The sequence below is a fragment of the Scleropages formosus genome, chromosome 7 (genome assembly GCF_900964775.1).
Source record: "Scleropages formosus chromosome 7, fSclFor1.1, whole genome shotgun sequence".
Lineage (NCBI taxonomy): Eukaryota > Metazoa > Chordata > Actinopteri > Osteoglossiformes > Osteoglossidae > Scleropages > Scleropages formosus.
This window is the reverse complement of record NC_041812.1, coordinates 26,476,516-26,498,837: the sequence shown is the minus strand read 5'-3', so window position 1 is coordinate 26,498,837 and position 22,322 is coordinate 26,476,516. Positions and strand designations below refer to the sequence as shown.

General features: G+C 44.2%; 1 protein-coding gene across 3 annotated transcripts in view; it reads left to right on the top strand.

Moving 5' to 3' along the window:
• The window catches only part of csk (C-terminal Src kinase), a 33,484-nt gene extending 13,149 nt beyond the window's left edge, over positions 1-20,335 (top strand). For 2 of the 3 annotated variants that reach the window (XM_018738763.2, XM_018738762.2), the window contains 12 exons: positions 10,195-10,330; positions 11,478-11,591; positions 11,945-12,057; positions 13,969-14,188; positions 16,810-16,903; positions 17,177-17,242; positions 17,341-17,440; positions 17,676-17,766; positions 18,158-18,231; positions 18,357-18,552; positions 18,652-18,738; positions 19,189-20,335. In XM_018738763.2, the coding sequence (XP_018594279.1) occupies positions 10,316-10,330; positions 11,478-11,591; positions 11,945-12,057; positions 13,969-14,188; positions 16,810-16,903; positions 17,177-17,242; positions 17,341-17,440; positions 17,676-17,766; positions 18,158-18,231; positions 18,357-18,552; positions 18,652-18,738; positions 19,189-19,371 (1,353 nt within the window). In that variant the 5' untranslated portion in view covers positions 10,195-10,315 and the 3' untranslated portion in view covers positions 19,372-20,335. Of the gene's footprint in view, positions 1-9,958; positions 10,027-10,194; positions 10,331-11,477; positions 11,592-11,944; positions 12,058-13,968; positions 14,189-16,809; positions 16,904-17,176; positions 17,243-17,340; positions 17,441-17,675; positions 17,767-18,157; positions 18,232-18,356; positions 18,553-18,651; positions 18,739-19,188 lie in introns of those variants that run through there. The other variant, XM_018738764.2, reaches the window with a different exon arrangement.
• Positions 20,336-22,322: the final 1,987 nt, after the last annotated feature.

The window sequence follows — 22,322 nt, the reverse complement described above, 5'->3', positions numbered from 1 at the left end:
CTAAGACTTTTACACAGCCTAACATCTAAGTAATTCAAGGGATGCCAGTATTGTTAATCTTTTGATTGTACAGATAATAAATGAAGTTGAAAGTGACCGGAAGCTGATGAAAATTACATACTGCGGAAAAAATTTGTCAGTTTTGGGACTGATTATGAGGCTGTGGAAATGAGGTTTTTTTTTTTTTTTTAATTTAAATTTCAGTGATGTTTAATTCAAAATGTAATATATTTTAGATAAATATTTTTTCATTAGAGCTTTTATCTGAATTTTTTACAGAACCTAACCCACCAATGAATTAAGTAATGTTTGTATTGCTAAACTATTATTGATTTTGACTTTGTGGAAACTGATTTTGAATGTATGAACAAACTGAGTTCTGATCTTAACTGTATGTACAACTATATACAGTATATGATGTGGCAGCTGTCAGGTCTTCAGATTTACTCTTTCAGTTTTATTGTATTTCTGATCATATGGATCTGCCACAAAATAACTTTTCCAAAAAGAATATCTCCAGTTAGCCAGTTGATTGTTTCCTCAAACTCGCCCCTGTGTTTAAAATGCTTTTAATTTTTTTTAATCAGAGTACTTTCTTTATATAAACTGTGACCTGGTAATAGGGGACCCTGTCCTGAAAAGGTGCAAAAAATACTGTTGTGTGTTTTTGAACAGTAAAAGTTTCATGGGCAAACTCACATAACCCAACAGAAAATCCTCCATGTCATCAGTCCCAAATCAATGTAGCCTGAGCTCAGTGTGGGCAATTAAACAATGTCAGTTAGTCTTATTTGGATCCAAAGTGTTTCATTTTTTTTTCCACACAAGCCATATAGATATCTTATTCTGAAACAGTTCTGTACATACACAGGGTTTGATTTCTTCCCAGTACCACTTAATCAGCAATGTTTGTTTTGTGCAGTTAGCATAGCATAGCTCTGGTTTCCAATACTGTTAAATGCATGGTAAAAATATCATAATGTCATGAAGAGCTATGTGCCATTGGAGCAGTCACTCACTTTTCAGAGTTCATAAGCATAGGAGCAAAGATTTAGTTGATTTTAATATTATCTACAAGCAGAGGAGATTAAATATAGTCACCTTGGTGAACAAGGTGTGTGTGCTGATAACACTACACAGTATTCATTGCAAGTTGCTTCGGAGAAAAGCATTTGCTAAATAAATATATATATTAATGTAGCTTTTTTTTTGGTGAAGTGTAGATGAATGAACAAATGTAGAAGGTTTTTTTAATGAGAAGATTCAATTACAGCTTGCATCGTGACTTCTATTTAAATATGTGAGCTCTGAACTTTTTTCTGAGATGTTGAAATGGGAAATGAGTGTACACATTAACATGTCACATCTGGAGCTGAGTTCAAGCTTGATATGTTCCTGTCTTGTCCTTATGTGCCTCTTGCATTGCTTTCCATCAAAAATGACATGCACTGTTTTTTTTTTTTTTACTAAATAATGAAACAAGTGGAGAATCAAATGGTTATTGAATATTTTCTCATCTGTTTTCATCTGAAACTCATTTCATACAGATTTGAGATTTTCAGAATTTTAAAGACATTGTATGGGATGCAGCAATAACCTACACCAGTCTATTGAAGACTTCTAGTAGTTTTAACCAGGAAAACAGCTCATTTCTCCTGCTCTGCTCCTCCAGAGCGGTGTCTTACAGAGGAGACTCTGAAGGAGAGGACTAATGGAAGTGTTGGGTTGGGGATTAATTATTCAGTTACAGTATGGATGAGATGGTTTCCAGGGAACTCTATAATTCATGATTGCCACTGGAATTAAAATGCTGTGAACAAACCACCTCACTATTCCTGGCATCCTTAAAGAAACTGGATATATGTAGAGACCTCTAAACTTGCTGTCCTTCAATTCTTGAACCCCTTTCCTATGCCTTGTCTGCATCAACCTTAAAGTAAACAGCCAGGACCACTTAGCAACCATTGTGTCATCTGCAGTATTCCATAAGAGCTTGGGCCACATCTCAGGGAGTGGGGGAGTGGCACTGGGGATTGCATAATGGCCCGCGGTGGGAATTCGGGATTCCTGTCTTGTCTTGCCGAGAAAGCCGTCTGACAGCACAAGAGGCCTATCTCGCCATCTTGCATCACACACACCCTGACATAGGCCGTCTCATACACACACGTATGCAGACTTGTAGATAGCAGGCTTCACACTCAGACACAAAGGGCATTTTGCAACCTGAAGGAGAATGTTGATATACCTGTTTGCTGTTAAAAGCCCAGGCTCGTTCCCTTTCGGCCCAGCGGAATGAGCAGTAGCTCAGAGTCATCAGTCTGCCTGTGATTGTCCTGAATGTGTCACTTTGACATCTCCCATCTATTGGTTTGGTGGGTTTGTGCACTTCTGCCCACTGGTGTAAACTGTGTGCATTAGGTTCTGGGCTCAACTTGTAAGACTTCTCACAGAGCTGTGTGGCAGCTGACTGGGGACACGCCTAGCAGGATTCCTTGTGAGCCCAGTAACCGCAGCAGCCTGTCCTTCTGAATTTGGCATTGTGGAAGAGGGGCCTAGTGCATGGAGAGGAAAACAAACCCCTCTTCCCATTATCAGCTCTGATGTTCATCTGCTGCTCTCCAAGAGTTTTTGAACACTACACCTAGAGATTTGTGCACTTTATTGGAAAGGCCTCACTTGTGGTTGGTCAGAGTGCAGTGTTGAATTCTCCCTGAGGTTTGCACTTGTTGACAGAACCTCCTGTGCTGTCAGCCTGCTGAGACAGCACAGTATGGAAATGGTCCTAGGCCACCCTAGCAGATTCCTTGATGTTATATCATTTCATTGCATTATTTATTTTCATAGCAGGTGCTATTGTTGAACAGGGAGGTACTGGACTTGTACAGTCACACACTTAGCTATTCATACAGCAGTTTAAGTGAAGTACTGTCCTCAAGCATAAAATGGTTGTTTCCTTTCCCAGATTTACATATGCGGCCTGTTTCAGCTGCTGCCTTCTGGCCATTTGTTCAGGTTGGCACCTTTATGTCTTCTCTGCTGTGGGTTCTAGAGTCAGCTGTCAGTGTCATCAGTTAGGGATGTGACATTAGCTTCCACGTAGAAAAAGGATTTTTTTTTTTTTTTTCCCCCCTGCAATTTCATTGGGAGAGTAACTGAAAGGTACACAGAAGTGTATAGCAGCAGTTGGTTGCAGGTCTTTGGGTGGAGTTGTGGGAGGCAGAGCTTGATTGGAGAGGTTGTAGAGGAAAGTGGGTGGCTTCGAGCAGATGGCAGAGCTGTCCAGCATTTAACGAGCAGCAGGACACAGAGCCGTTCAGGCGTCTGGCCAATCATGCTCCCCACCCCTTGCCTGTCTATCTCTCCTCTCTCACCATCTCTTCCTCATCTCAGCACCTGGCAACCAGTTTGTCCGTCACAGATTCCCAAATTGGCACACAAGACATTTTCAAAACTCACCCAACCACTTACCACATTTACTATACACTTCGCTAATCTGTCTTCTCACAGCCTGCCAGTCACCTCTCGGATCGTTATGTAATTACTGTATTTTTAATGTGGTATGAAACCAGAATAGAAGTAATTCAATGCAGGCAACATTGACAACTATGTGTACTGTCAGTTCATGTCCTGGTCTCTATCTTTCTGTCCTTTCCTGTTTTCTATAAAGTAATTTTGCATCTTATTTTGCAACAATGTGAAGAACAACTAGTGTTTTTCTTTCATTGCTGAGTTTTCACCATTTCTAGTTGCTTTCATCTACAGCATTGGCTCTCAACGGGGGGGGCGCAAATTTTTTCCAAGAAAAAAGCAGACACAGGTCATCATTGGGTACTCAGTGTATTTTATTGCTTTTCAATTATAATGTGTAGAAAAATGAAAAACCTGTAAAAATCTCCATTATTTAAAAAATATAACTTAAAAAATATTTAAAAATAATTATTAAAAATATTTTAAAAACACATTCCTTCTCCGTCTGCATTTTCTTGGAGTTGGAGAGGCGGAGCTTAAGCCCGCCTTTTATGTGTAGCTGGCAGTGTAGACATGAGTCAACATCAGAGATACCAGTCGAACAAATAAGTTCATCACAAGTGCTAAAAGGAGTTGTGGCGATGGTCCGTCGTCAGCACCTCCAGCTAAAAAGTCTATAGCGCTTACTCTCTGCCTTTGTTTTGGTTGACTGTGATGACTGAATATCCTCAGTTATCTGACGCCGTGGTTAAATTGCTGCTTCCATTCGCCTCAACTTATTTGTGCGAGGCCGGGTTTTCAAAATTGACTGCGTTGAAAACAAAATACCGAAATCGCCTGCAGGTGGAGGATGACCTCAGGCTTGCGCTGTCCAACATTGAATCGCGCATTGTGCTTCTTTGTTTTTTTAAAAAAAAAAAAAAAAAGAAGAAGAAAAAAAAGCAAGCGCACGTTTCCCACTTATTTATAATGCCATGGCTAGCGAAACGCACCCTACATCCCAGTTTGCGTATCACATTACATTACATGTAATGTTACAAATTAGTTCTATATTGTTCAAAAACATTTTTGGTAAGTTAAGGGCGTGTTCCACTATTGTCCTTTATATAGTTTTAAAAGAAAAAACATAAAAGTTAAAGTAAAAAAAGAATCTAAAAAAATTATCTATCTAGTCATGAGGCGGGGTGTGCCACATAATAGGAGAGGTTTGGGGGGGACTTAGGTTCTAAAAGGTTGAGAACCACTGATCTAAAGCAACATCTTATTTAGCTTCCACTAGATACGTTCATCCTGTCATGCACTTTTGCGACCTCATATCTCAGTAAAGCAATTAAAACAAAATGCTTTGCTCAGTGCCCTTCTTAGGACTGATAATAGGTACTAATAATAATAGGTACTAATAATATTGACACATGCCCATTTTTATTCCAGTCACGGTTATGTCTACCGTGTGACCATTTGTTTAGAAAATGTAGTTCTCTTTTAAAATTAGCCTGAAGTTCCACCAGGTATCCTGAGATTTGTTTTTTCTATATAGTCTGAGTCTGCAAACAATCTGTCATGCAGCTGAGTGCTGTCAGGAGTTCTGGATTTCCATCTGTCCTTTCTTCTCAAGAGCGTCCTATGTGTTTTATTGAACGACGGAAGGGAGGACGTGAGCACGCTGCAAATGGTGCAAGGCAACCTCACCTCATGTAGAAACACTTGGGGCTGGATGTGGTCTATGTGTCTGCAGATGAGCAATGAGATACAGTGACCCTGGTGAGCCTAGCATGGACTTGTATGGTTAATGGTGCAATGGGCACTCTGCCATGCTACAACATCTCAAACATGCCCTCCTCTCTCATTCCCTGCTCTGAGGCATGAGGAAAAAAGGACACCATTCAGTGAGGCAGCAGGGTTCAGTTGACATTTTGCACATTACTGAATTTGTTTAATTTGCTGTTTAACAAGAGCACTGGTAGTAGAGTTATCCCCCTGTATGGGGGGCTTTAGTGCACTGAGCTCCAGGTGACCACAATATGTGCATGTGAGCCACACAGTGCACATGTGAGCTCCCACCTGTGTTCTTCAGAGCTTCCCAAATGGTTGCGCTGTATTCTTTGTCAAAGATGTTGGGTTAAGGTGGGTTGGGTCCACACCGTGCAGAACCCTGGTCTCATCTCTAACTGTGAAGGTTTTGGTCCAATTTAAGATTCAGATGCGAAGCAGAGATTTTTCTGACTCTCTTGTTCGTTATGCTAATCCTGCTTGGTCCTGGTCCTCTGTGTGAGTTCTTCTTACAGAGAAGAGTTGTAGGTGTCTGATGTGGATTGAGTGTCCCTGCTCTGGCTGGATGGGGTAAGAGCGACACCCTCTTTGTGAATATGGAAATGAGCTCCAGTGCTTAAGAGCAGTGGCAGATTTGAGAAGAGCTAATCTCCCTCCAGGCCTCTCTGCTGCTTAGCACCAATACCCCATCCCTCACTCCCTGACTGGGGGCATGAGATTATCCCCTCTGCTCCAGTTCTGCCTCCATGGACCAGCCTATCTTTTTGAGCGATTCCCTTCTCTGTACTTCAGAGGGGCAGTTTTTTGTGCTAACGCCTCCCATGGGGGTAGGTGCACTTACAGGACGCAGGTGGAATCAGTGTCGGGAGTGGGGCCTCACTTCCCAATGTCACAGGGTCAGAATGCGTTTGTCAGGCATACAAAGCGGGTCTTTTGTCCATGTTCTGAAAAGGGGATCAGGGCTCCGAACAGCAGCGACACCATCCATACCTCTCCCTGTTTCCCTCCTAGCGTGCATCAGTGCATGTGTTCAGATGGATTAGCTCTGAAACAACAAAATAGACTGCACACATCTATTGAGGCTCTTGGGTGAAATAAAAGAACCTGTACAAATTTGGACTTTTTCTTGTTTGTACTGTTTGTCTTAGTTTCATACTGCTGGCATCTTTCCAGGTCCTAGTGTCCAGTTCAAGGTGTATTCAAACTTTGCAAGAGATTATGCGCTAGGCATTGATTGGCCAGTGCAGTTTCCTCTGCAGTGATGTCACCCTGTGATGACAAGTTTGTCGAGAGCTCTCACTCTGTCAGGCCAATAAACACTTAGTAATGTGCTTTTAGTTTGTTCTCTTCCAGTGTTTTGTACATATGAATGTTGCAAAGAGGAATTTGCTCTGCTGCTGTCTTAAGAGGCATCCTCCATGTGGTATGGGTCTGGTGATGGCTAAAGTTGGGGTTGGAAGTAGATGCAGGACCAGTATAAAAGCAGCCTGTATGGAGTGTGAGTTAAACTGAAGGCATCTCAACACGTAGCAGTGTGTACTGCTGAGGACCGCAGGGTACTGATAATGTTTCTTGTTTGTGTGCAGCTGTCATACTCTGGTCTGGCTACATGAGCATTGATGTGACCGGTTTATGTTGCTTACCCCAATCTTACCCCCATGGTTTGCTCTGTCTCCTTTTCAATATCAGTCCTTCCTGATGCTTTCCTGTCAATACGGACATGGTGCCCATAGCTGAGTGGTTTTGCAGTGACCTGCTCCATCGTGTGCACTTCACTGCACTGCGCTGAGCAACCAGTGTTAAGTGTAACGTTAAGACCTGGGTCAGAGAGCCATAAATGCAGCTTTCTTCTTCCTGTGGCTTTGCGATCAGCCTTTAGAAATTGTGTGGTGGAGATTGCTGTTCCATTAGTGGACACTGGGGAATCCTTGCAGCACCTCTGGATGTTGGGAAGATCTAGTTCTAGTCCCACCAGAGAGGTTCTGAGCCTTGCTAGGAGGGTATACTATGTTTGGAGCTGTTTGAACTAGTGAGGGCCGGCACTAACTGTCTGAACTACACAAGTTGTGGGTGGATTTGTTTTGAACCTGTCAATCTTAAACTCGTGTAACTCAGTATGAGCTGCTTTTTTTTAAAAAAGAAAAAGAAAAAAGCCAATGAAAGAGCTCCTCTAGGCTTGGATCAGCTGACAACTGAAATGCTGTTCACAGTGAGGTTCAGCAGCCTCCTTTCCTCCTGTAGGCTTTACACGTCTGAGACGGCCTTTCTTTCTTCCGCCTGACCTGAGCCTCTCCATTCTCTCATGTTTTACTGCACACAGGAGTTAATATAAAATCATCCATACTGCCGGATGCCTAATGACATTTGTTCATTTAGCAGATACCTTTCTCCAAGGCGACCTAGTGGGGTTTGCTCATTCTCTTATTGTCCTGTTTGTGGTCTCTGTTTGTGCCTTTGACTTGCTTTCAGGCTGGCAGTTGACACATTCCCTTTGTGTGCACATGCATGTAAAGTGCCATTTGAAAGTAAGTGACCCCCAGTGTCCCTGGTTTTTTTTTTTTTTTTTTTTTTTTTTAAAACCAGAAAATGGTTATTTAATGAGAAGCAGTCTTTCTCATCTGATGCAATAGGTGTGTAATGACCAATTCCACATGTTGCTTTAGAGGAAATTATTCATGTAGGAATAAAAAAAAGTGAACCCCAAGTTGTTTTTGTTAAACCAAAAAGGTAAGTAGAATCAGGTATGTGAAATCCTAATCACTTGTGCATTTTATCATTTTAAGATTTAGATTTTTAAGTTTATTTTAATATTTTATACCAGGAAGATGAACATTCCAATAGGGTTCGCATACTTTCAAGCAGCACTGTATGAGTCTGTTACTGCCTTCACAGATTCTGTGGTCTCTGGTGTTCAGCCATTTGTTGCTTGAGTGTGGTAATGAAATCCCATCATCTGCATGTACTCTGAACGTGCGAGTCCCTGGGAGCCCTTGCTAATGGTACTTAATGAGAGTCTGCGGGGAGGCGCAGGGTGCACTCATCAGTGGAAAGGGAGATGCAAGCAGGCACGTGGCTGCACTTACCGTGTTGCCATGGCGAGGGGTAGCAGGAGGTTTCAGAGATGAGAGCAGTGGGGCGTGGGTTAAAAGTGACAGGGTGATATAACGAACTTTGACGATTTCCTGCTGTTTGCTTGTAACTCAGATTCTGGGGACTAGTCCTGAAGGTGCTTGGTGGCTGCAGTGTACTCATAACAGTACAGATGCACATGTGTAAGAAACATAAAGCAGCTGAGGTATATCTGAAGACTTCAGAGCCTTGCAGGTAACGTGTGTATGTGTGCATGCATAAGTGCACAAGATGGGGATTCAGCTCCTCAGTGGTACGCATTAGAAAAGCTTTACCATCGAGCACTGAGCGCTAGTCATTAACATAGCAAAGAGTTGCTGTGTATCCTAGTTAGTTGTTTGTTTTGCCCTTACTGGTGCTGATATTATCTGCTGTACATTTTCATGGCTCAATAAATGTTATCCTTGTGGTTTGTTGATGATGGAACAAAACCTGTATTCAGAAGGTTGCAGCTGTTCTGCTAAGCAATGTGAAAGGTGATGGTCATTCTTCACCCTAAAGAAGATTTTCTCTCTTGCAGTATGAGCTAGTCCAGTTGATGTTCCTGGTCACGGTACAGGTTGTTGGTGTAGCGTGTACTATCTGGTCCCATGGAGGCCCAGGGGAAATTGTGGGTCTGGTTCCTCTTTCCCTGGCCCTTATTGTCGGGCTTTGTGCTCTTGCTGTGAGATCCGAGCAACCTCTGTATTTGCCAGTCCTGCTAAATTTGGCTCTGGCAGTTTTGCGTATTGCTTTGCAGCAGGCTGCAATTAAAGGCACTTCCTGTTTCATGTGCTGTGTTCAGCTGCACTGCCATGGCTCTCCTTGCATTTCAGAACCTGCTGCTGCTTTCTTTGGCCCTGCTGATACTGTCAAAATCACTGTTCACCTTTGTTGATATCTCTCTTCAGTTGAAATTAAAAATGCCCATAATTTACAAAAGCTGATGTATAATAGTTGTTATTCAAGTGATGCTTGGAACCATCCATACAGAATATGTGCCATTGCATAGGCAAAGGGTGGTTTTGGTTGATGATTGAATGACTGTGGTGTGAAATGGGAATTTTCCTACAGGTTGGTGTCTGCTCTGCTGCTTAGACTGTTGACACAGTATATGGTACTTCCTGACGCCAGGCTGACATCAGCACTCCAACTGCGTTAGAATTGCCTGCCTGCTGCCGAGGTCATCAGTAATGGTTTCAAAATTGAGGCCAGTGTGCATAGTGCCACCCCTGCCGGGGGGCCGTGTATATAGCAAACGCCTTCTAAAACTGAGAGAACTATCAACTCTCCTACACCCCATTTCCTGTCTGTGGCTTCGGAAAATCTGCGTCAGCCACTTCCCTTTTCTCTTTTTTTTCCTTTCTTTTTTTAATACTTGCTTCCTGTTAACGGGCTTTCGGATATGACAAGGCCAAGAAGGGGCTTGGGTTGAAGGGGCGCCATGCTGGGCGCTGTAGCATAGGGCATTGGGGGGGTTGTGTGGAAAGCAATGGGTGTTATTCTGGGTCAGCCTGCCACCAGTCAAGCTCTCACTGGGACCCTGCGGCAGGTAGCCACTGTAAAGTGGTGTTCTCCTGCAGTCAGCCGTATTTGTGCAAGAGACTTTGGAGCTGGTCACCTTCACAAGTGTTTTTCAGTGTCATGAAATGATGAACGTATATCCTGCTGCTGGAGAGAGTCAGTATTTTAGATTAGGTTTATTTTAGATTATTTAAAATGGTATCTTATTGCTCTGTTGTCTCAGTTGGGACTCGTCTCTGCTTTTGCCTCATGGTTGAGGATGTTGCAGCAAGAATAACTTTGGATGCTGACCCCCAGTTCTTCTGTGTTTGTCTCTCCTGCCAGGTACCTCTGTTGTAGGTCTGCTGCCTGCCTGCCAGCCCAAGCCACCCCCTTCTCTCTGGCTCTGATGGTACGAGCTGACCTGTGACACCCCCCAGGAGAGGACACCCATAACCCCTTCAGCATGTCTGGGATCCAGGTTAGGGGCACACACAGAGCTCCTTGCTTTGCCATTGGGAGACTAGCTTTGACTGGCACTTGGTTAGCCTCTCCTGCTCAGTGAAATGTGCACTTCTGTAAGAAAGGTCTGATATCCATCTCTGTCTACATTGCCCTGCTTTAAATGGGGAGATTTGCCTATCTCTGTGTTTTATTTGGGTCTTTGTTACTTCATGAAACTGTACACACGTTGTAGGATTAAAAAAAACACCTATTTCAAAGTTTTCCATGATTAAAAAGAGAATTATTGAGGACTTGTGAAAAGGTTCTGAAGTAGTTCAGTGGTGGCAGTATGAGAGGACAGTCCAGCTGTCTGTTGGACAAGTGTAGAAGTATATGACGTCTGACAACTCTGTCCACCTGTTAGAATGGAATTATGGATCTAATCTTTTTAAGCTTGAATCTGAAGAAGAAATACTGAAGATACGATGAAAACTCCCCCCCTTTGCTTCCATAGATGGGCTTATGTTAAATGACTTGTTACGGATTACATAGTATTTGTATTATTTGGTGAACATTACAAAGGAGACCAGAAATTTACAAACGGTCTTGTCTAGACAAAACGTTGCTGTTAGTTCATTTAATGGTTAACCAACTCCAACCATGGCTCTCATCAGTTTCTGCCATGCTCTAAGTCACTCAGGTTCCTGAAAGAGCATTAAGAGCTCCAGGTGAGTTGTGGCTCTGCCTAGGCAGATCCAGCATCATAGGTCAGCCACGATGGCCTGGCCCTCTCTGTGTAGTGGAAAGTACTGGAACGTACTGGAACAAAGCACCCTATACAGCGGTGTTCACAAGACGGTTATCAGACCCTTCTTTTTGAATAGATTTGAATATGGTTGGTGCATATGCTTGGGAGCCTAGTTGTGTCTGGTTGCTTCATTTTGCACTGTTTCTCTCACTGTTTCTCTCACTCTTCCTTTCTTTTGAAAGCCTTTTATCGAGTTTAAATTGAGTGCTCCTTGTAACGATGTATAAGATTTGAGCTGGCAACAGATCCACACGTTGCTACCTGTGGCGATGATGAGATCTGCTGCTGCAGTTCCAGGAAATTCTGTTATTTTCTTATCCAAATGGCCATCAACCCCACGCCATGTGACATCAGCGTTTGTCCTCTTCCCACCCAGACAACATGGCCGCCTGGAACGGAGTGTGTAGCCAAGTACAACTTCCAGGGCACAACAGAGCAGGATCTACCTTTCAGCAAGGGTGATGTCTTAACCATCATCGGAGTCACTAAGGTAAGTTCCTGCTGTTGCTATGGGAACAGAAAGTTTGTGTAAGAGCTGAATCTGTGAGCATGAGCTCCAGTGAATGGTCCTGATTTGCCCTGCTGCGTGTTGTTAGGGTACACCGGCCAATTACAGTGCTCTCCAGTTCTAAAAAGCACATGTAATCTATAATTAAGGCAATCGCCTGTAACACATTTAGTGGCAGAAAGAATGGAGATTTGGAAACGCAGCAGTGCAGTTTTATGGGCCTGGGAGGAGAGTTGTGCTAAACAGTTGAGGTGACTTTGCTCACCTACAAGCTATTGATCATATTCATGGGTTCTGGGACTTCTTTTTTTAAAATCAGTTTGGCTCTTCTTCAGGACCCCAACTGGTACAAAGCCAAAAACACAGTGGGGAGAGAGGGCACTATCCCTGCCAACTACGTGCAGAAGCGGGAGGGCGTTAAGTCAGGCGGCAAGCTCAGCCTTATGCCGTAAGTATGGAGGAGGAGTGAGTGTGTGAATGTGAGTATACACACGTGTGCATCTGGGAGACTGGGGCTAACAGAGTTGCGCTGTGCTGTGTTCGATCCCCCCTGCACTTGCAACCTGATCGGTTGTTCCATCCCATGGCATTCACAAAGATCTACCGTGTTCCTCAATGGACGCCTTTTTAAACTCAGTTTATTCTTTTTGTGGTGGCCTGCTGTTTTCTGTGTGTCCTATTAGCTCTGTTGTGTATTTGGTACCAATGGTGACCTGGCCAAGGTGGGCTGCATATTGAGCAAGACCACAGCACAGCTGCTTATTTGGCCTGTGTGTCTATAATGTACACTGTCAGCTTCACAGGTCTAGTAAGTCTGCAGGCGTATGTTGTAAGGATGGGCGGACTGTGTACATGTAACAAAGTCCGGTTTTCCCTTCTCTGCATGAATTGCTTTGGCTTTGCACAAGTGTTGTGTGTCGCACCTTTCGCAGATAGACCTTGAGTCATGCCTGCTCCCTGGTGGTGAAAGTGAGTTATGATCCACATTTGTGCAACAGTGTAAGAGCAGTGGTCATAACAGGGTTCTTGTGGTTCTGTTTTGCACTCCATTTGAAGATTTTTTTTTTTTTAAAGCAATAACTCAGTTTTTCCTCATTTACTTTCATTATTTTGCCTGTTTTTGACAGACTGTAATAAACTAGTTCACCACTGTCCCCCAGTTCCAAATACCCAAACACATGTCAAGGCTCTTAATTTTACTCTGAGGGATCTGTCAAGATAAGTGCTTGTGAAGCACCCTGCAAAGCAAACTGTATGATTTTTGTTTGTTTCCAGGAGCAATAATGACTTGTGTTTAATCGTACATTTACGTGTATTCATTTAGCTGACACTTTTCTTCAAAGTGACTTACGATGTTAACCTACCTACAACTACTTACCCATTTATACAGCTGGGTGATTTTACTGGAGCAGTTCAGGGTAAGTACCTCGTTTAAGGGTATATTCAAACCTGCAACCTACGCTACTAGCTGTCTTGACATTTCTGGCAGTAACAGCAATGGCTGATTAGCTCAGTGTGTTCAGAGTGCCGTGAAAGTGAGAGATTCTTACATGCTGCTCCTTTATTTTTCACTGTTTCAGTAAATGAGAACTGAAAGCAACTGTAAAGAGGGGTCATTTGACTTCTGGTGAGGCAGCAGGTCTCAGTGGTTTCACACAAACTACAACCTGAAGGTTTCAGGTTCAAAGACTAGGAAGGGCTTTCTTTTTATAATGCAATTATTCACACTGAAATATCTAGCTGTATAGATAGGATGAAAGTGTCTGTTCAGGATTTTTTTTTATTTGTTGTTTTTATTGGTAATTAAAGTCAAGTTTGAGATACTCCCCTGTCTGCTTCAGGAGAGCAAGGCATCACTGCACCTCACCCGACCTTTCGCTGCAAGCTATGTTTTCCTGTTGCTGTGATTCTCACAAACTGCAGTCCTTAGGCCACCGTGCAGGCCTTTTGCAGGGCTTCCTGTCATTTCTGGTTATGCTGCATGCACAACAAACTTGTGACAACAGGAAAGAGGAAAGAGGCATGTTTGATTTGGGAACACCTGGTTGAGCTGTGCTGTTTTGCAGATCCACACAGTGAAACCAGCCAGTGTTCAGTCTGGCAGTGCTGCTGTTCTTATTTGTTGTTTCTATTTCAAACTTGTTCCAGGATTTGCTTAAGTGTGGAGTGTTTTAAGTAATCATCCCTACATGAATCCACCTGCACCATGTTTCTTATACTTTTTACAGGAGGTCATTTTTATGCAAGTACTGAAATGCTTCCTGACACTTGGACTATCTTACAGTTTGCTGCATGTGTGTAAGATGGTCTCTCCTCAATTTCCTGTCTGTATTGTCCCCTCCCCCCACCCCAATTTCAGATGGTTCCATGGGAAGATCACCCGTGAACAGGCTGAGCGGTTGCTTTACCCTCCAGAGACGGGCCTCTTCCTGGTGCGGGAGAGCACCAACTACCCTGGGGACTACACACTGTGCGTCAGCTGTGAGGGCAAGGTGGAGCACTACCGCATCATCTACCACAACGGCAAGCTGTCCATTGATGAAGAGGAATACTTCAACAACCTCATGCAGCTTGTTGAGGTGAGACATTCACCGTATGGATTCTGTAAACCCCCCCCCCAGCTTTATGCAATTGGAAAAAGACTAATTTTCTTGGAAGGTGCTCAGGATTCATCTATCCTGAGTTTTGTGCACGTACTCGTGTGATGAACATCGATGCATAAAGTGGAAAGAAACAAACTAGGTTTACTTAAGAATCATGTCTGCAACTATGTCTCTCTCCTAATGTAATGCACAAATTGTATTTTCTCTGAGATTTACGTCGCTTTGGAGAAAAGCGTCTGTTAAATGAATAAATGTAAAGACAAAGCTGAAAACTGCTTATTTTTGTCAGTTTAAGCCCAGTAGGTAATTGGATTATAGTTTTTTTTCCTCCTCCTTCAAATTGCAAGTCTGGAGCTCTGGTGTGGTTTTTGCTGTAAGATCAGCTCTTTCTTTTTCTCCTGGAGATCTTAAAGCAAGTCTGGCCTTCACCACACTTTACATGCTGCACTTTGTTTTGTCCATTCAGCAGTCCTAAAGGTTTAAGATACTTTAGGTTTCAAACCTCTCTGGGACATATCTGCACACACATGCATGTGCTCCCACACACAGGGTATTTTGTGAATGTCTCTCAGAACACTGTGACTGCATCTCAGCTCCTGGGCTAGAACTACACAGTGCAAATATGTGTTGAAAAGCAGGGTTGGGGTCTGAAAAGCAGGGTTGGGATCCAAAAAGCAGGGGAGTCTTTCTTCAAATATGTCAAAATGGCTATTTGATTGTGATGTTTGCAGGTTCTGGGAGTCTGTCAAGGGGAACTCCTTTGCTTCGTATCTCTCTTCCCCCTCCCTCTGTTCCCCTTAACAAACCCATTCCTGACTCACCACAACCACTCGCCTCAAAAGGCAGTTAAAATCCAGCACATTTCTCCTCTTTCCTCTCATTTCTGCCTCTCCATAATAGACCTCATTACAGCATTCCTCGCATTCTTGTGTGTTTTTCGTCCTGTGACGTTTTCCCCTTCACTCTCCATGTGGGATCTGTGGTAAACCCTAGCAGAGCCCTCTTGCCCCCTGCTCCAGGGCTTTTAAGCCTCCCCTCACTGGAAATGACCCTGAGGGAGGTGGTATTGACATAAGATGATTAACAATCAGTGGTCACATGTGGTCTGTCCTTCCTCTCTCTCACTAGCTGAGGAGGACTAGTTTTAGTGGTTCCGTGGCTTGGTAACTCACTTTGACCCAGCAGCCTGCTCTCAAGGACAGGGTGTTGGCTGACGGTGCACCTGCACCATAGTATTCTTTCTTCCCCTCACTAGGGTTAAGTATTTACTGTTGTTCATTGTATCTTTCTCTCTCTTCACCCTGGTGCTGCTGTTCTCTCTGCTGGCTGGCCGGACAGGTCCCCAGAGGAACGCTCTGTCAGTTAACGGAATTATGTCAGTACCACAATAGGAAAGTGTTCCTGCTCCACCCAGCCTGCCCTTTGGGTAGGCACATGGGGTAGGGGTAGAGGAAGTGCCCTTGTCCGACAGTTTCCAGGTTCCTAACCCAGAAGAGGAAATTCTGTTGTACAGTTAACAACATACAGGTGCTTTGTAAATGGGCACATTTTAAGTGTGTGTACAAGCAAAATGTAGTAGGTAAATGAAAATGATTAATGACAGAGTAGGGTGCAATCCATAGGAGCTTATTATATTCTTTGGCTCCCCAGAGACATTCACATGACATCCTGTGAGATTCTGTGTGTGTGTGAGAGAGAGAGAGAGACATGTGATGCTATACAGTCTGTCGCCAGCTGCAGGGCGTGATGCAGTTCCCGGAACAACGCACAAACAGGAAGTGGTTAAGAGGAAGAGTAAAGAGCAGGTTCCAAATAATTTACCAGAGAGGACATGGGACTGCAGTGCTCGAAATGTTGTATTTAAAGTCTTTATGTGGTCATCTGAGTGTGCGTCTGTGCTCGTGTGTTTCCTTTACCCATGGATTGTATACCCCGAAAAAGATGTGAGGATGTCCCCAAAGTTTTTCTGTCTTTGAAAAGGCATGGTTATTATACATTTCCCTGTGCTTCTTGAGTTGTCATGAGATGCACCTAGAAATCATTTGTCACATTAATGTTGCAGTCAACGTAAAACCCCCACTGCAATTGGAAAACAGACACCCGAGAGAATGAAGGCAAGAGGTCATTTTCCTCTGAATGCTGTGAACTGCACTGCTGAAGGCGGGCCCCTCTCCACATGTTTGTACATTTCTTGGCAGAAAATTTGGCTCCAGCTTTAATGAAAATCCAGAGTTTGTTGGCATTTTTCCCTGTAGTCTTTGCTGGCTTTGAAGTGGTTGATGTTACGCTGCCCCCTAACGGACACTATCACATATTGCACAGCCCATAGTGTCATACTTTTTAAGACATTATTTATAGGGAAAGGGTTGTGATTCTTATACCCCTTTGACCGACAGTACAGAACTGGGAATCAGGTTTTGGTCTGCATGCCTGAGGATGAACTTGAAGCTCTCCCACACCCCCTGAATTTCTGTGGTCAACAATTCCCACAATTGTCGAATTTTTCCCCTCCCCAAAAAACATTGTGAGAAGAGGGAAAAGTACACCCCCACCCCCCAGAAAAAAGTCTGAGTGTGACCTCTGTCTTCTGTTTTCAGCATTACACCAGAGATGCTGATGGCCTCTGCACTCGACTCATCAAGCCAAAGCTTGTGGAGGGGACAGTAGCTGCCCAGGACGAGTTCTCCAGAAGTAAGGCCCACAGTGCAGGCTGGGGATGGGGTTGCATGGGGAAAATAACCTCTTTGTTTGTATGCTTTGGAATGAAGTTCAAAGTGCATCTGGATAGCTGATCTCTCTTGGCAAGTCATCCCCTGTGAAGAGTGCTATTTTCCCCTTCCTGTTTAGTGGTTTTGTTTTGCTTGGTTGCTAACCAGCAGAGTAGCCTCTGATCCATCTCTGAGGTTTTATTTGTGAGGAGCCAGTCCTGGACCTGTTGTCAAACCCTGTGTCCTCTCTCTACAGGTGGCTGGGCGCTCAACAGGAAGGAGCTGAAGCTTCTGCAGACCATTGGGAAGGGCGAGTTTGGAGGTAAGTTTCTGAGTGCTTTTGATGAAAGAATGGGTTTTATACATATGGCTGTTGGCAACGTGAGGAAAACGACAGCTTTTTGTGCTCGTCTCCCTCAGATGTGATGGTAGGAGATTACAGAGGGACAAAGGTGGCGGTCAAATGCATCAAACATGATGCCACTGCACAAGCCTTCATTGCTGAGGCCTCTGTTATGACGTGAGTCCCACATGGTTTAGGTATCATTCCAGCAAATTCCTTTCTTTAATTCAGCTGTTTCAAAGGTATTGCATGTACTGAAATATTATCAGCTTCTATACTTTCCTGTATTTGTGGTTTAGAATAATTTGTATATTCTGAGTCTGGGTAAAGTTCACAGAATAATAGGAAAACAGAGTGTGTGTGAGAGTGAGAGCATGCCTAGGTGTCTCAACTTCCTCCCCCTGCTTTGCAGGCAACTACGACACAACAACCTGGTGCAGCTCCTAGGGGTAATTTTGGAGGAGAAGGGCAGCCTCTACATTGTTACAGAGTACATGGCCAAGGTGGGTTGTCCTAGCTACTTTCCCACAGTCATGGTCTTTTGAGTGTTTGCAGGCTCTTACCATAACTTATTCTTGAGCTATTTGGAAAGGAGGACACCAGACTTTAGCTGGAAAAAAGTAATCTGTGCTGGGCCAGTTTTCTCCTGTAGAAGCCGGGACATGTTCTTTTCTGTCTCCGCTGATGTTGATCGCCTGTGGTATAGGCAGCGGAGTAAACTGCATAGTAAACGGGGGCTCTGGTCGGGTGCGTTTGCCCGTGCTGCCCTTTCAGATTTGGCCATGTCACTGTAAAGATGAGCATACAGAAATTTGGAAAGGTTAATATTATGGTGATAAACACACTTCTGAATGTCAAATCCACAGGCTCTCTTGTCCATTTCTGTCTCTACAGGGCAGCCTGGTGGAATACTTACGTTCACGGGGCCGGACTGTGCTAGGCGGGGATTGCCTCCTGAAGTTCTCCCTGTTAGTGTGGCTGTGCTTCCTTCACCTGTTTGAACTCCCCATTGTCCCCTCCCCCACCACTCCTTGTGCCTTGTTACATGGATTCATCACTCTCCATCCTGTCTCCAACTCTGTCACCTGCTCAGGGACGTATGTGAAGCGATGGAGTACCTAGAAGCCAACAATTTTGTCCACCGAGACTTGGCGGCCCGCAATGTGCTGGTGTCTGAAGACAATATTGCCAAGGTTAGCGACTTTGGCCTGACTAAGGAGGCGTCATCAACACAGGACACAGCTAAGCTGCCTGTGAAGTGGACCTCGCCCGAGGCCCTCAGGGAAAAGGTACTGTGTTGTGTGTTTGTGAGGTTGTGTGTGCTCATCACATGCGTGTGTTGCTAGACAGCACTGTAAATGCAATCTAATATTTCTCTCAACATGCAGAAGTTCTCTACTAAGTCTGATGTGTGGAGCTATGGCATCCTCCTGTGGGAGATCTACTCCTTTGGGCGTGTACCTTATCCCAGAATTGTGAGTACAACTCAGACAGCATCATAGACTCTTGTGTTTTCTTGTACAAATAGTTTCATGGGCCATCGTCTTGCTAGCTGCTCTTTGGGTCATCACCCATTCGCCCTTTTCCATTTTTTGTATTTTCCTACGGTCATCATCTCCCCAGATAATGGTGTACCACGATGTCTCCAGCAGAGGGTGACCTTCCCACAGTCAACAAATTAAAACCCTTTTTGCACAATTTCTGTTTCTGAAATTGTCCTTTTTTATATTTAAATAGAGCCACATTAGTGCCACATTATCTTTAAGTGTAGCAGCAATAATCCTTTTACTAGCCTGGGTCAAATGTCTTGAGAATGTCTCACAGGCAGTGGGACACATTCTGCAGGACTTAACTTGGTGTTCCACAACATTTCTTAGCAGCTAAGTAATACCCGCTCCTCAACTTGTCCGTGTCTCTCTCCCAAGCCCCTGAAGGAGGTTGTGCCTCGAGTGGAGAAGGGCTACAAGATGGATGCCCCAGATGGCTGCCCGCCAGTCATGTACGACATCATGAAGCAGTGTTGGACCCTGGACCCTGTGTTGCGGCCCAGCTTCCGCATGCTGAGGGAGAAGCTGCAGCATATCATGGCCAAGGAGCTCTACCTGTAAAGAGGTCACCCTGAGAGGCTCAGAAGGAGCAGGAGAGCATCTGCCTTGACTGGGGGTGGGGGACATACCCAAGACCCATACCAGTACTCTGGGACTTCAGACTCCCCCCAGCTCTGACACTTGAGACCCCCTGACCTTGATTTGGTTCTATAGCATATTCCAGAAACCATTCTTTCTCTTTCTTTCCCTGTCTCACTCACAGGTATGGCAAGGATGGGGGGATAAGGCTGGCCTTTTCTTTCATACCTTGTCACTTCTGGAAACCCCACCCACTAATCCTCCTCCTCCCCTTCGTATGGAGCTGGTCCAAGCAGTGTGCTTTGCCCCTGGGGCACACTGTGTGCGTGCGTGTCTGTCTGTGTCTGTTGTTCTGTCAGAACGTACACGTGTGTGCCTGTGTTTTGAGGGGTGGGGCTGAGGTCTTTACCTTGTGCCCAAGTGCCTCCAGACCGCTGAGGTCCAGCCTCCATCCTCCCCCCTGGCCCTGCTCATTTCCTTCCACAGACTGTTTTTATTCTTTTTTTAAATGATTTTTTTTATTATTATTTTTCAGTTTATCTGCTTTTGTCCCTCTCCTGCCTTGTGGGGACAGACTCTGCCCCACACTGTCGACATGGAAACCAGACCAGAGAAACTTGAACTCGGTGGCCGGGGAGGGGGGGGGGGGGGCGGGGGTGCTTTGATTCATAAAATGTTGGTTTGTTTTATATTGCAAATATATATACGGAAGAATAAGACTTAAAATATGACAAAAGACCCAAAGATTGCTGAAAAGGCAAAAGTAATATGTTACAAGTGTACCCGTGAACCCCTAGCGGGCTGTGCATGCAGTGGGGCCTTGGTTTACTGTCAGTGCTATCAATGTCCATTGTTTTATTATGCTGCCATGATTACAAATAAACCATTTATGTCTGACCGGTTTGGAGAATACGACAAACATAAAAAATACAGAAAAAATACAGAAACATGCAAGTCTGCCCAATGTGTTTGATGTTTGACTGCAGTGTTTGGCTGCCTTCTCCGTCTCAACCAGTGTCCAGTTTGGTCATCTGTACGGCGATCTTCTGTATAGTTAATAACATCAGAACCTTTAGGGCTTGGAAGATTAGTGAAATGAGGAACATGCAAGTGCTTTATCCCTTGTGTAATACTTAATCATTTTGTTGAATTACCTCATTCATGCAACTTGGATATATTAATATAGTGGATGTGGGGGTTTTAATGCTTTACTCTGAGGAACGGGGACCACAACGTTTTTATGAAGTAAATGTGCAGCTAAACCACTTAGAGGAAAACCTTCCCACTTGCTTTAAGCCTGTTAGGCTTTGCAAACATTACTGTGTGGTATGACATGTGGTCTGCTTTGTTTTGGGCGGTAGGGGTTATCAACCGTGTTGCCTTGAGCCCGTTCTGTGGCTTCCAGCTTTGAAAGTGATGCAATCGTAAAACTGTTTTGGAGGAACTCAACAGGTAAACAGATCGGCCATTGTGGCAGGCTGGGAAGCATGCAAGCCTTCTTGGTGGGAGCGTGCACTCCCCCCTGCACCAGGCTCGCGCAGCAGTCATCCTTGGACAAACAACACACTCGATGACTCATTTTGCCTGGAACAGAAGCACCACTGCTTACATGAACTCGTTTTGAGGTCTGGCTCTCTTCCGTCGTGTCTTGATTTTTACGGAATTGCAGATAACTGTGCCTCTTCCTTCTCTAATTCCGAGATTGCATTTGCCCTGCCCCTTTTGTGTCCTTGCTGCTGTGCATATGTAGCCAGCAGTGGTCCTGACTTGCCTTTCATATCCCTCTCATGTCCTGTTTTTTGGAGGCCAGTGAAGAGATGGAGAGTACTGACGTAGACAAGGTTACTCCCACTATCACTTGTGGCTAATGGGAGCAGTTTGTCGGGCTCCGTTTGATTTGGACCTCATACAACTCAGCACGAACACGTCCTCTCTCTCAAGTGTGGTTTGATTTAAGACAGCCAGAGTCTAGTTTTGTGTTGTGGCTACTCTTGTAGAACAGGTTATCACCAAGAAGGAACCCAGGATGCTGAAATCCTTCCCATCCTAATGACCACCGCTTTTTTAACCCTTGGTGTGCTCTGTTGTGCTTTTTGGCAACCTGGCTTTCATTTAATGGCATCTGTTAGTCCTGTGCCCATCCGGAGGCACAGACTGGTAGCTTTGCGCTGATGTGGGGCAGTCACAGACAAGAGCCCCTTGTTAGTGCGAAAACCCAGCCACTTCTGAGAACATGGGGGTGGTTGCTGACAGCAGTCTCCAATACCACAAACTGCTTCTTAACAGTAACCACCTTAACACATTAAACCTATTAGGCAAATTAATCTGATTCGGTCAACATTTTAATGCATTAATTTGCTGTCATCTTAAAAAGGTAAGCTTTTATAAATGATTTGGTGGTGCTAGGCCCACTCCTACTGCTGTGTAATGACTTGAAAAATTCAACATGCATCACTTTCTAACATTCTCCATGTATGGCATATTACTCAGGTTTCTTTTGTTTTTTTCTAAAGAATTTTCTTGAGTAATTGAAAATTGGAGCAATGTAAACCTTTACAACATGTAGTTTTAGTTGTGATTCGTACCGCTGTAATGGCTACAGTGTAGTTTCTCTGGAACACATGGACTTGGAATAGGGATGATGCTGGTGGAAATGGGAAATCACTGTGGAACAAAAGGAAGAATATTGGGCAAAGTACCTTCAGAATTGCAAAGCTGATTAGGGTACAGAAGTAACGTGAAATTAGAGTAAGCTGTTCGTATTGCTTTGGGAAAAAAATCATCTAAGTAAAACCTTTTAAATACAGGCACCCAGAAGCAGCTTTTACAATTCTCAATACTGTACTGTCCTCTTGGCATTGGTCTTATTTTTGCCCCTTTGCTGCCTTCGCTCTCTTTGACTTGCTTAACCTTGGGATAAGGTGATGTCCACA